At 44.1% G+C, this 14,440-nt stretch overlaps 1 protein-coding gene across 1 annotated transcript in view; it reads right to left on the minus strand.

The window, feature by feature from the left end:
• The window catches only part of T265_04423 (hypothetical protein), a gene marked incomplete at both ends in the record, with an annotated part of 36,535 nt that overhangs the window by 16,365 nt on the left and 5,730 nt on the right, over positions 1–14,440 (minus strand). The window contains 7 exons of the mRNA XM_009169168.1: positions 1,703–1,788; positions 5,175–5,348; positions 5,649–5,849; positions 6,544–6,647; positions 9,959–10,133; positions 12,040–12,115; positions 13,762–13,805. Of these exons, the coding sequence (XP_009167432.1) occupies positions 1,703–1,788; positions 5,175–5,348; positions 5,649–5,849; positions 6,544–6,647; positions 9,959–10,133; positions 12,040–12,115; positions 13,762–13,805 (860 nt within the window). The remainder of the gene's footprint in view (positions 1–1,702; positions 1,789–5,174; positions 5,349–5,648; positions 5,850–6,543; positions 6,648–9,958; positions 10,134–12,039; positions 12,116–13,761; positions 13,806–14,440) is intronic.

The following is a 14,440-nucleotide window of genomic DNA, read 5'->3' on the forward strand; positions in this document are numbered from 1 at the left end:
CTTGGGCCATCTCGGGAATAGATTACAATCTATACGAATCTAGCCTGCGGCCGCCCGTCGTGAGTAGCAACAGTAAGGGACATCTGTGAAGCTGACTCATCCTTCCATAGGATAGAAATGCCGTAAAGTGAAAGTGTACACCTAAATTAATCATTTCAATCCAATCATTATATATCTATATATCTGTAGGCCGAGCAGCCGAAACTCCGAGGAGGGGATGACCTTTCGCGACCAACCGAAAGCGGTGCATTGCACGAAACTGACTGAGAACGATTGTCTTAAACTCCACCTGGTCGAAATCCTCTTTTAAATCGTTTGTCATGTCACAGTTCTTTGTTTACCGAAAATGAAGAATTGGAAATGGTGGTACAATTAAAAGGCGATGGTTTGCCTCAATTCAGCGATAGTATTAGGCTCTAACGTTCATTATCTGGGTAGGAGGAGGTAGGAGGTAACGGAAACTGTCTCGGCGGTCCAGAAAAAACTGCACGATACTCACCCTTCCTGAACATGACGTGGCGGTCCGGTTTGCGTGCTGTAATAATCCTGCGGACTATACCGACTGGAACCTGGTTTCACAAGGCGCAACAATGCAAGAAGGACAAAGAGCAGCAAGCGGACTAACACCAGCCAGACAGTAACCGTATTAAGAGGCGATCTGGGGGCTAACGTTTTACTGTCCTCTGCGATGGGAATGTGAAGTCATTATGCTTTTCTCAGGCGATAAGAATGTTCATTATCATGGGAACGGCGGTGCTAATTTTTTTCTGGCGTAAAGGTCACGCCAACGGTTGACCGTGGACGACGGCAAATTATCTAGTAAGGTGAAAAAATAAATGAACTTCGTCACGAGCCCGATTAGGCGCCAAACGCATCTGAGGAGGACGTAACTCGTCCACGATGGATGAGCTGGTCACGGTCAACATGCTGAGCTCGCTTAGTCACGTGCTCCGGTATGTCAGTTAACTGGATTTCCCGGAAAGTCCTTTTCGCACAACCACATGGAGGGAGGAAACGGGTCACGAAAGGTCAAGCAGACTTGACAGTGATGTATAGAAGTCATCACCGGCAAGCTCAGCTACGCTGATCAGCCCATCCCCCTGGATGAGACGCATCAGTAGCTACAGACGTTAACAAATATAACCCGGTCGCATGCACTAAGTGGTGCGCATGCATCCGTGCCGTCGGCTTCATGTATGGATCCGCTTCCGACCACCGCAATGGAAGGTACACTATCACTCCTGGATTCACACGTCAATTGTATCCGCCACTGCTTTCAGTGCATAGCTATCCAACCCTATCTTCCCGGATCGTCGACGAGCGAAACTGGGGCCCTATAACCACTGACCATCGTACCAGGTTTTCAGCTGCTGATAAACATAAGTAGCATGATGTTGATGAAGCACAGTAGTCTGACCTGGGAATGCCACTTTCGTCTAACTCAGGGCCGTAATCTGAACGTTTTTATCGTCTAGTGTGATGGGGTCATGATAGGCATGACCTGGAGCAAAGTATCCGGCCAGGTATCGTCCTAAATCCTTATATGATTGTGCGATTTGTCTGCCTGTGCATGACGTTTGGAATAGTGTGCACAAAACACAGAATGATTGATGGGACATCGTTGAAGATACTTCAAAAGCAATGTAGCCACCGGAGGACTTATGCCTACCTTTTGGAAAACTTGGAAACATAATTTACCTACCTGCTTGATCTTTAATAGTCCCATCTTTGGTTTCACACTCATCCTGGAGATGTTGAATCTTCATGTTCAGTCGTTCAATTTTCGCTCTGGAAATTTTGAAAACAGATTGGGATAATGTAGTGCTCAGTCTCACCAAAACATGCGAACAAATTTCACTGCTTATTGCTGGTGACGTTCATTCATTATGTGAGATTCATCCATGAGAACGTAATCGTCATCAGAAAACACTGATTGACAAAGATATACGTTTCCGAGATATATTCACTAGGCTATGGCGCATCAGGCTAAGCCATGCAATACATAACGGAACGGCATATCGTACAATCGAATGGAGTTATGTCGGTAAAACTTTTTAACCAAAACAAAATGCAAAATCTTCAACGACTGGCTTCCAGGGTGAATCACGGGACTCATATTGACGAATTAACACTAGCAGTTGATTTTACGTAATCAGATCCTAATGCTGTATTTGTACGATATTCCCTCATTTTGTCTAGTTGCTCGCTCAATATATGCTACCGCACAACAACACATACGCTACCATGTTAAATTTCCCTATGAATGGTAGACATCTGCGGTGGAGTGACAAGCGAGAGCCTAACTTTGCCATTGAAAACACCTGAACGAATATTTGGTGTTAGCAGTGAGACCAACTGTGAGATCTCATCTGATCCTTCTTTCTACTGTAATTAGCTTGCTTCGCTGAAGGTCCGCTTCCATGAATCATCTAAATAAACCGATCAGAGTGCTAATGTTCGGGGAGGGGATTTTAGAATGCAAGACCTGAGTTATGCTTCTAGTCTTTCTTCAGCATAGGCTGACTGCAACTGGCAGAATGAAATCCACGACTGAAACGAAAAGGAAACATTTAGTTTCACCGGAGTGAGAGTCAAGATTTGCATTGTGAGATCCATGCACATTCTAAACAAGCTACTGTTCCGCGAATTGGGGACTGCATACACACCTGGTGGTGGATTCGCAGTTATCAAACCTTCTGAGACAGGCAGCGTAACACCAGCTATTATTCATTTTTGACCTTGGTAGAGAATAAGTCATTACAAGATTACCGATCGATATCAGGAGTACCTTGCGACGATTTAATAAGAGTCTGTTTAATACAGAGAGGAAAGTTTCTTGAGATTCGGATTCGGGTCGATCCGATCGACTTCTACATACGGCGACTTCATTTCCGATCAATTTGTGACTGGACCGACTTACAAGTAAAATAAATTCTGGATACCTACTCATAAGTGAGGGGAATGGACCGTACTAGGAAGCACGAATAGCAGCATGAATTAGGTCTGATAGTTCATTTCGGAGCTACTGGTATGGTGACAACGAGGCTAATCCGCAAGAGGCACTTAAATCGTCTTAATGAAACCAGACGGGAGGCAAAAGTATGTTGTTGAAGAGCATCAGGTACCGACTTCCCGGCACAATTAAAACGGTTCGGTTTTCAAGGAAATCATTCAAAAATTCAGATACATTTCGTCTACAGTAGACGGGAAGCTGTCATTGAGGTGGCGGTTGATCTATTCACCGAGGTTGGCGAACGGCCTAGACATGATTCGCCACCACACAAAGAAATGTCAGGTGGGTGTTCCACCATTTCGGTCTGTGATGTCTAAAGGTCACCAAATACATCTAAAGTGATAGTTTGTTTGAAGCTTGGCTGATTAGTCCACTTGGGATTTTTGTTACGTTTTGGCATAAGTGACCTTGCATTCGAGTGGTTCGTGGAATACTTTCATTGGGGTAGTGAACTCCCTTTATTCCGAATAGTCCTATCCTCTTTCGGTGTTCAACGGACCGCTCAACACAAAAAAAAAATAACGAACGCATAACAATCCCGGCGGATGAGTTAAATTGTGCGAAACCCACCCCTAATAAAGCAAACACTTTTACAAACCAGGTAAACGCAAACTGAAGTGGAGAAACAATACACTTGGCTGCGCACTGACGACCTTCCCTCGATTGGTAGCGTGTGTAAGCCAGGTGCTAAGTTCGGTGAACGCATAACATCCCGGCGGATGAGTTAAATTGTGCGAAACCCACCCCTAATAAAGCAAACACTTTTACAAACCAGGTAAACGCAAACTGAAGTGGAGAAATAATACACTTGGCTGCGCACTGACGACCTTCCCTCGATTGGTAGCGTGTGTAAGCCAGGTGCTAAGTTCGGTGAATAGATCAATTGACATCTGAAAGCGGTCAATAAAAGCACTTGAGCTACCCATATATAGACAAACGAGAAGCAGCACTGACATGTAGTATACATCATACGTGCAGGTAGAACATGCCACTGGGTCGTCAAATTTCCTTTAAGGTTTTCTTTAAGGTTTTCCTTTAGGAGTCATAATTACGAATAAAGACCACGCTTGACAGTGCGAACGAAGCAGATGACATGGAGATTAGAATGATAAGAAGCCTTGAGAAATATCACTATTGGGATCGTAGCCATGCCCATGAATCCCACCTAGCCCGATTAGATTTACTTAAATCTCCCATTTCCACAGGCAGATGAAGCAGTTGGGGATTTACAGTGCTTACTAGAATAACATTTGATGCTGGGTGTTCGCCTATGCAGAAAGTATGCTTCAAGAACCTGAGGATCTAGGCTGCGTTGATAATGATCAATTGAAAGCCTTCTGGAAACCTTTTATTTTATAGGACGATAGGTGAGAAACCTTGATGTACTAAGGGAAATGTCTACACATATTCGCGTGAATTTTCACCACTGCAGAAAAATGAACAGTTGGCTCCGCTATGCGATAAGTTTACGGTCAGTCAGACAAGATTCGACTGAATACACCGGTTCATGAGGTTTAGATCACGGTAGAAACAATGTACTTCAGATGCGTAAGCGCACTGTGACCTCTATGCCCGTACGACCATCGAACCTACCTGGTGTAGATAAACCACTTTCCCATAAACAAGGCATGAATATATGAGCTACTTGCGACAGAAACGTTAGAAATGGATAACGTTTAGTGGCACTAGGGAAAGTTTCAAGTCACGACCGGGTTATAACCTGACAGAAGAGTGTAAAAACGAAATTAGAATCTTCTACAATCCGCCAGTTAATCGCCACTGCGCTTTGCTCACGAAACACCAATATACCATTTGAATCGGATTTTGGATTAGAATTCACTAACCATAAATATCGAAGCGGCTGTAGATTTACGTGCGGAATACACTGGTTGGTGCACTAGTTAGATTTTAACGGGAGACTCAACTGAATCCCACGATACTCTTCAACTGAATGTGCCGCTTTCGTACGTTCTCTGGTGAGTCTCCAAAATTAGAGAAACACTGGATGATAGCTGGCAGAACGAAAGCGTAAAACTAATATTAAATAAAAATTGCTCAGCAATGGGTAGACCATTTCAGGTATTGAATGACGCTTAAAGGATCAAATGAAAGTAAAATCTCCTGATGGAGAGAGAACTGCACCACAGGCACTTAGACGTACGATTGGGTCCGTTCAGACTCTTTGGTTTCCTTTAAAGAAGCCCGGAGTTTCTTAACCAGATTGTTAGTCGCTAATTGTTCCTGAGCCATTCGTTCTCCTTCCTTCAGCAAGTCCTCCAGTTGCGTGGTTTTCCCCAACAACGAGCGCTCCAGTTCAGCGATTCGCTTCAACAACCTGTGTGGATACGGGACACAATTGAGCGACCAAACGGAATAAAAAACAAGGCTCAATGAAAAGTTTAGTAGCAATATCAATAACAATAATAATAATCGTCCAAATGAAACACCCAATGAGGAGTTTACTTGAATCACGCGACTAAGACACTTATTAAAGGGCTATGGTGGCACCCGAGCTAAATGCGGAAAGTAAAAAGTGAAGACGCCACGCAACATTCCATCCACCCACATATGGAACAACATTTCCGTAACATCAAATGCTCTGCTAAAGGCAAAAAATAAAACAGACACAACGTACGCTTCCTCGTTAGATGTCAACGACGATTGGCTGGTTTGCTTTGCGGACATTAAGCGCGACTGAGCAGCTGCAAGACTGGTTTTCAACTGGTCCCTTTCTCGTGTCAACATGCGAAGCTGCATTTCGGTTTTTGCTAGTCGTTGCGAGAATTCTGTGCTTAAAGCGGAAAGATCTTGTGACAACTGTCCATTTTTCAGCTGCCTGTCGGAGGTGAATTGGAAAATCGGAGGTATATGAGGTACAAAATCGTGTAATCACAGATGGAGACTGAACTGTGGACAACGGCACTAAAGCACACTATGAACGCAAACCAACAGGCAAAGATAGGTTTTTGTGTTAGCTACAACCATAAAATCGACCAGTCCATGCTACATCAGGTACTGGTCATGGGACATGCAATCATAGCTGCAAGCCATCTTCGCTGATTTCCTTCGTTGATCTAACACCACACCTCTAACGGTATGTGCTTCTACATACTCGGTCGCAGCTGCTCAAGTAATACGTGCCTCACTGTTGATTTAGTTACCTCAACATATGCTACTTATATCCAGGGCCCAATGGGCAACCTTAGTAGAAAGTTGGTCAGAGTTCACATATGCAACTGTACTAGTCTCGGGGACCTACTGTTTTTGACGACCGAGCAAAGTTAGCGAGAGCAAGTGGCAAAAACAGTAGTAGGACCAAGTCCATGGAAAAGATACGCAATTTTTGCTACCTGGTTGGGATGGGCCTACTGTATGACAATATCGCCTGGTGAGAGGTACGTTCAGTGGTAACTTGTTATACAGTAAAACTTCTTTGCTTGTATTTATGAATATTCGCTTGATTTTGACTCGAGAAGTTTTACACATCTGTTTGAAAGTGCGACTGAACGCATGTCAATAACGAAACTTACGACAGAAGAAGCGCGTTCGCATCACGAAGTTCACTATTTTCTTTGCTCAGTTGTAGGATCTTGGATTCACGGATGCTCAGCAAGTGCTTTTTCTCTTCATATCTCTATACGGGTATCGAATAAGGAATAGTAGGACCCAATAACGTTGATCGACCGGAAATATGAAGACTGTACACATAATAAAAGCATGAGGCAAAATAGCTACGTTGGGTGGAGGAAAGGTTGAACGTGGGAGGGCGTTAGCTTATGAATGTCAGTAGAATCTTATTTGCAAACAAAGCGCTTCGCTGGGAAGATAAGCAGGGTAAAGTTGCATCACAAAGGAGGTATTCGGAGTCCTCAAGATAAATTGACGAATGACCAAGACTTCTATAATCAACTGCAAAAGTCTATGTTCCTCGGGAATAGGAGAACACCAAAGCAAACTTCTGGCGGTGGACCATGCGAGCAACGCGTAACCGCTGCTTACTTCTGTTGGCCATAGATTGTGCTCGTCAAGTTAGCGTTGCATGCCTCGTTTACCAGGCTACCCGCTCCAAGGGCGTGAGGAAACTGAAGCGATTGCAATCGACAAAAACGGTTTGAAAACTTGTGCTGTAGTTGATTTGAATCGGTATAGGCACATGTATCGCGTTTCTTTGTGAATGTGCATAAGTCAGGTAGATTCCTTATGGATGCACGCTCCGCCCAAGACGTCATCAACAAACACATTGAAATTGACCCGGTCTCTCAACTACTGAGGATAAAAGAATCATAGACCTACAAGCCACAGAACCACACAAAGAACCCGAGACAGAATCATTATATAAAGATGGGAAGCTCGAATTTGACGGATGAGGCAATCCGACTGGAAATACGCCTCGAACCGAAAATCAAAGGACCGAAATGAACACAGGAGGCGCTTGATTAAATTATCAAATGCTAGGATCATTCGTTATAAAGATGAGGAAGCGCAAACAAGCAAGCAAACTAAAAAAAAAAGTCAAACCACAGTGTAATGCAAAGTGAGAACGAGAAAAATAGGTAAACAAAAAAAAACCGAAACAGGTGTCGGAATAACCAATTAAATTGAAGGGAGATAAAACAAGGAGTAGCACGGACTGTGCCAAATCTACTGGAAGAAATTGCTCAACGAACAAACCAGATGCAACGAGCGTGGACAACAACACAGCACAGATCACAAACGGACCGGTGACATCAAGATAACGCATTTCCTCAATCAGCCAAGAAAGAAATGTCAAATATGCAATTTGGTAAGGAGAAAGAATCCATCCAACTCAATGACTATATATATGGTGCTGGATATACAAGAACCGCCTATCAAGTTGGAACATTTTAATTTCCCACATAACATTCGGAGCAACTGTTCACTGAATTTGCGTAGAAATTCAACATAGAAAACGACAACAGAGTTAGGAACTCGTATGAAAGCATGGGGTGTACATAGTTAAGCTATATGTGGGCAGGTAATCAAACCAGAAGTCACTGCATTAGAGTGAACGCATCGATCAGAACACTGCATACGAAAGCCCTATCGGGTCAACTGAGCTGTGTCCCGGTTATTCCTAACAAGGGTGGAAGAGTTGTACGTTACGCTTTGCGCTTCAGTATGGGTTACGTGATGGAATCCTCAGTGAAGCTGATAAACCTGGACAACGCTTCTGAGAGAACACATATCATACCTCCGGTCTGATCCAAAACCGCAGTTTGAGAAGCCTTTTGAGGGGAAGCTAACAGGACTTAAATCGTACAAGCCAAAATCAATGAACGTTTGATTGCGATCACACCAGTGCTGAATGCCCTCGGATGCTGTGATTAACTCGGAAAGAAAATCAATATGGTAATTTCTGAGAAACAGGACACCAGTCATGTGGACCCAGCATTCCATGGAAAACATGGAAATGACGGCAAATTAGAACAGTATCAACGTCCCAACATGCCATAGTGTGAATTAGAGCTAATCTTCGCTTCAAAGACAGTCGCTTAGGAGAGGGCATACGTCACAATATACACATTCTCCTGCCAACACTTTTCAGTGTTGTTCATAATGTGCAATACCAGCACGACGTCCAACAGTAATGTGTTCCGAGCGGCAATGATAAAACCTAAAGAGTCTTTTATTTTGAGTGAATACCTTTACGCAAGGAAGACGCACGAAGCTAAATGGATTCTGCTTAATCATTTGACAAAAGTAGGGTGGCTTTAGGGCTTCGATGGTAATAAAAATATAAAAAGTTACAGATAACTAGGTAACTACAGAAAAAACAGCCCCATCTGCTTTTTTGACGAGAAACACGGAGTACCATCAGTCTGAGTAAGTTATCAATGAAGTGAGTTTGAATCACCTAAGAAGCTCGTTGTATTATTCTGTTTTTCTGAATACAAACTCCGAGAAATCACAGTTCCATCATCATGGACAGCATAACACAAGCATTCAACACCGGTGCCTCAATGCCGTACAGCCATAATCTATTTGAAAGTCTTCTGGTGGAAATGGATTTAGTGCTAGCCTACCACAATCATTCCGAGGTGCCCACATCTCCAGACACTCATTCAGACAATCTAGACGGAAAGTGACGACAGGAACGCCACTGAGATAAATTAACAGACATACATTACATCGCCTCCAGTAGGAATCACGCGGTCCCTATCCTGGAAGGCGAATCATACAGACAACACCCAGACTTTTCGTGATCTCTTCCGTACCCCCTGTAAGATTGAAGGTTGAATATTGAAAAACGAGTGGCACCAAGAAACTCATTATGACTGCAGTCAAGCTGATCCTATCCTGGAGGCGAATCATACAGACAACACCCAGACTTTTCGTGATCTCTTCCGTACCCCCTGTAAGATTGAAGGTTGAATATTGAAAAACGAGTGGCACCAAGAAACTCATTATGACTGCAGTCAAGCTGATTTCCTTTTTTCGAAAACGGGCAGTATCACCAATTCCCCCCAGTTGTATTGATCAGTCTCCTTTTCTCAGACGCAGGCAAATAGACCAAACAAGCGCTGAGTGAAGATTTCATCCCTGTCCTTGAACAATGCAGATGAGAGGTCATCTGGACAGGAGCCCGGTGTGGCTTGAGAGAACATATGAAGTCATAAAACTCCGAGACCCTAGGAGGATCCATGTTCACCGTTCATGATTTTAGTGCAGTTCGAGGATCCAACCCAACGGCAGCAGTTGGCCACGAGCATTGTAGTTCAAAGTGCTCGACTCAGCGGTCGAAGTGTCCTTCTTTAGTGAAGATAGTTGTGCCATTGCGCTTTCGGCTAACAGGTAATTATGGGGGAAAGTTGCACTGATCAACGGAAATAGTCTTCGAGCATTCCCGGCTCTCTGGGCCTCCCCCATTTCTTTGGCCTTACGTGTCCATCAAGCTTCACGGTAGACTCGCATGCTTACTCTTACTTGATAGCTGAGGTTTGAATTTTGTTCGGGACCGACGGGAACACCTCTCCGATGTTCAGGCACTGTGAGTGTTTTGTCTAACATCCACTGATTGATCGGTAGCGCCGTGCCACAGACAGAACTCCAGGCATTGTGCAAAGACGAGTTCACATCCGACGGTGGAGCAGTTCGAAGTCTAGAAGACGATTATGATAAATTTGTTCAACCTCGGGACCTTAGTTTCCAAGAGACTTGTCCATATCTTACGCAGCCTTGGAAAACAAAGAGAGAAGCGATTACAGACGAACGCGTGGTCGGAATCCACAAATGTCTTCCAAAACAAGCAGTAGTCAGTCAGTGAACCGCAGTATCCGTAACTGACGGTGATGTGACCAACTTGTGTCAGTGGTTGGCTAGCAGTCGGCGGACATCATGTGGCCAGACAGCTCCGGTTATTTGGGACGTGAGTACTATACAAATAGTATGCGATCAGGGCATAACTGAAGCATTCGTTTGCGGTTGTCCGTATGTTTCGAGTCCAACCCATGTCGACCACCTAGTCTAGTCTCAGATGCGCTAAGCCTGCCCACTTGTGAATTCATATATCCGGCAACCACGACGATATGAGCTTTTAGCCCACCGAGCAAAAGCAGCCTGTTGTTTGCTTCAGAGTGCGAGCATTCAGAGAACGCAGAGAGACCTTGTATCGGCGCTTGAAGATGCAATCCGAGATGCTTCAGGCTGTCTTCGCCGGTTGACGCATAGATGCTGCGACAAAAACCGATGCAAGACGGATGGGATAGTCAGCTTTGACGGAAAAGCAGAGGAGCACTAATGCGGTGGGGGAAGAAGAGGAGAGCGAAGTCAGCAGTAGGCTGTTTTCGCTTACCCGCCCTGTTGTATGCAGCCAGTAGTGACCCAGCTGACGGCACCACGCGACGGCCGACGTGGTGGGAAAATTGGTAGTCGTAGGTATCATGGTTGTGCGTGGGTTGGGATACCCCCAGGGCACCCACACTTAGACGGAAAGACGATCAGGGTCGTCCACGAAATTCTTCGGCTTTAAAGCCTGACCACCACATAGTGGTGTTTTCCGGAAAACGCAAGTGCATTACCATTTTTAAAGAACAAGTCGCCATCCATGACCCAACCCCTAACCTGAAAGGTAAGATGACTGTTGGTCGGACCTCTAACCACTCGCCAATCTGGTATGAGACTCTGTGAGTGTCACACGGACACTCCTTAGTATGGCTCAATGGGTAACGGAGGCGCACAAGCAATCATGCCACCGTAAGGTCTATTCTCTTCATGACGGATCCCAGCTCAAAGGATTGTCTAATGCTCTCAGTGGACCATATAACTTTTTATGCTGTGGAATTTCTCACCTCTCTGACCCTATCCCAGAGGTTGGATGAATCCATAACGGGTGAAGAACATGCGTTGAGACCCAGATAATGCTTCAAAGACCCGAAGATTAACCTGGTCAATGGCCTGGTAATGAATGGGGTAAAGATATGGGTGGTTTGTGGTAATTCCCATGCAAAGCTGGCGCGAAGTCTGCTACACAAAAGCAGGTACCAATCGACCAGTGACAACCACTGTGTAGCCTCAGGTGCGATCATCATGGCTCATTGGAGAAAAAACTGCTTAAAGAATGTTGTACGCCAAAAAGTTGAAGGACATTCTGTTCAGTTATTAATTGTTAATTTATTATTAATTATTATTATCAGTTAATTAATTATTACTATTATTAATTATTAATTATTAATTTTTAGCAGGGCATTCAGCCCTTTCAATCACTACTGTAATAGAACGTCCTACCTACCATTATGAGGCAAAAACCAAACTGGTGATTTGGAGCATCTATTATTGGAAGCTACCACTATGAATGTTGTCATTCTTTCGTTATGGCTGTGGTAACTGATGTTAAACTGACAACGAACTTGAGGACGACCAAAGGATACTTTCCTATCGAAGAGCACGGAGGTGGCCTAGCCATGAAAGTTGGCCTTTTCTGCGACTGTTGTCTGAGTTCACTGAGTTTACATGATTTAACGAAATCAGGTAAGGGCACATGATCACAGTCTACGGTTGAGACGTACGCTAGACCAAAGTCACTAACCTTGGAAAGGCGTTGAAATGCGAACGATATGTCGTCCTCGTTCGGAGTCCCATGAGCTGTGAAGCGAAAGATCCACATAAGTTGAATGATCAACCGAAAGAAATAAGAAATGGCAATTTCTATAACTTCCGCGTAGAACCTCCACTAACAAGCATCAATTAGCTTATACAAAACTGCTAACTGGTAGCTACACGTTCCGTGGTCTTCAGCACTGCGATACAGTAACTTTAGTAGTAGTAGTACTGGCCAGCTGTTTACAGTGATTTCAACATGCCCATCGCAGATCTAGACAATTTTTCCCAAGCATACTGACATGCAATTTCTCAAAAACAGAGTTAGTAAGGGGAAGCAACCAACGTCTTCAAGACCCTTTGCTTCAGTAGAGTAGGGTAATTCAAATAGAAAGCACTGCTCTCAGTCTTTATGATTTGAACGGTGACCAACAGGACTGAAAGATCAAGAGAATGGTATTCGTGAAATGTGTAGATTTATCGGTACGATAAGGTAAAAGACGGTTAAATTCAGATAGGCGTGCATTACAAACAAGAAGATATCATCAGAAATGGAATAGCGATACCTTCCGGAAGTTTTAGTCCGCGCCATGCACCAGCAACGGGAAAAGGTATCCGAAATTTTTTGTCGGAGAGGAAGGGGACTTTATAAACAGGAACGTTAATCATACAGAGACTGATGGAAGGTTTGATTCGTTCAGCCGTAGCACCATTTCGATGCCTACCTGCCATACCACCCCAAGGAAGCACCAGGGCTCGGATGCTGCCAGGTTGCCCAAGCCTAGACAGGGGGAGTCGAGGCAGAGTTCGAAATACGAACCTTTTGGTCAGGAAATTCGCACTCTAACCACTAAGCCATCTTGTCTCCGGAAGGTTCGATTACATTGGTAGTGGTAGCCTCGACGCTGAATTTGGCGGAAATTTCATTCATTGAATCAACAACAGCCTCTCATAAAAACGGAAGTTTGCAGTGTGAAGTTTTTAGGTACAGTTATAAAGCTGGCTGGCAAGGCTAGTAAAAGGGCCTCCTAACACTGATGATTTGGAGCGAAGCCCGACAACCTCAATTCCATGGCTAAAAAGAGTATAGGGACAGTTAGATGATTCATTCCCTTTGTGTATTAAGGAAATGCTGAGAACTCTGAAAATAGACAGCGCAGCTTCGGATTGAGTAAAAAGAGGAAAAATTAATTAGTGCTGCCAAGTCAGGCTTAGGATTGGTGTGGCAGCTACAAGTTCTACACTGTACATGTCAACGGTGTTACTAGAAAATATGTGTCGAATGTCTCTTGAAAAACCCCTACTAGTTCAAGCGAGACATTTACACGAAATAAAGTTATCTGTTAGATCCGAAAGCTTGTGGAGTGTCAAAATGATCTTTTTCCAAATTCACCTCAAGGTCGACATTTCCTAAGGCCCAATCTGTATAGATAAATGTAAGCAAACCTAGCTTATACATTAGAAAACCTAGGTACAGCTAGGAACAGGAAAAGATGGAAACTGTAGTCTTGGTTCATATCTGTTATTAAGGACCCTGGAGACCCGACGTGAATTCCTTGTCAGTGCTGATGAGAAGTGATAAGAAGGAAACAGGATCACTTCAAGTGAAACCGTGCAAGAGATGGGTCGAAGATTGTATTTCGTAGTTGTGAGAAAGGTAGAACCAAAATGTTCACTGGTAAAAAACTCACAGAAGCGATACTCTTGGCTCACTGCTCGGCGATGACCCCTCAATCTACATGAAAAATGAGAAATGGGAGGGATGGAACTGGTTAAACAATGTATGGCATTGTAAGGACCATGTATTATATAACGTCGAAAATCAGGTGCCTTCCCTAAGTTTCGAAACAGTCTTAGCGACTTCGAGTGGAAATCGGTAGAGAAAGGTTTGGAAGCGCGCTTTCAAAAGAACTTTTTCCTTGATGAGTTCACAGTGAGTGTGATCGCCCTCGTCGTCCTCAAAATAAGTGCGGTAGGAAATTGTTGGTTAATAAAACAGCTATTCATTTCAAACGCACCTCTACAGTGAGGCACAAAAAAGTAATTCTGCTGGGCATAAACGGAGAAATTAACGTGAGATAATATTGTGGACTTAGTCAGAATGGCAGTGGTAAACTCAGAAAGGACAGAATGGGCGAAGTTTCACTTGCAGTCCATGTACTACCTTGCTTTTCTATAGATTCTGGTCCTAGAACATTCAAACTATCCAGCGAAATGGTTCAGTGGTTAGAGCACGGATTTACTGGCCGGAAGGTCCGTGGCTCGAACCTTATCTCTGCCTCTCGACGTCCCTTTGAGCAACCCAGCCCTCGTGCTTGCATCTGGTGGTGTGGCAGTTAGGCACCGAAAGGCGCTAAAGGTAAACAAACT

Source organism: Opisthorchis viverrini (genome assembly GCF_000715545.1).
Source record: "Opisthorchis viverrini unplaced genomic scaffold opera_v5_73, whole genome shotgun sequence".
Lineage (NCBI taxonomy): Eukaryota > Metazoa > Platyhelminthes > Trematoda > Opisthorchiida > Opisthorchiidae > Opisthorchis > Opisthorchis viverrini.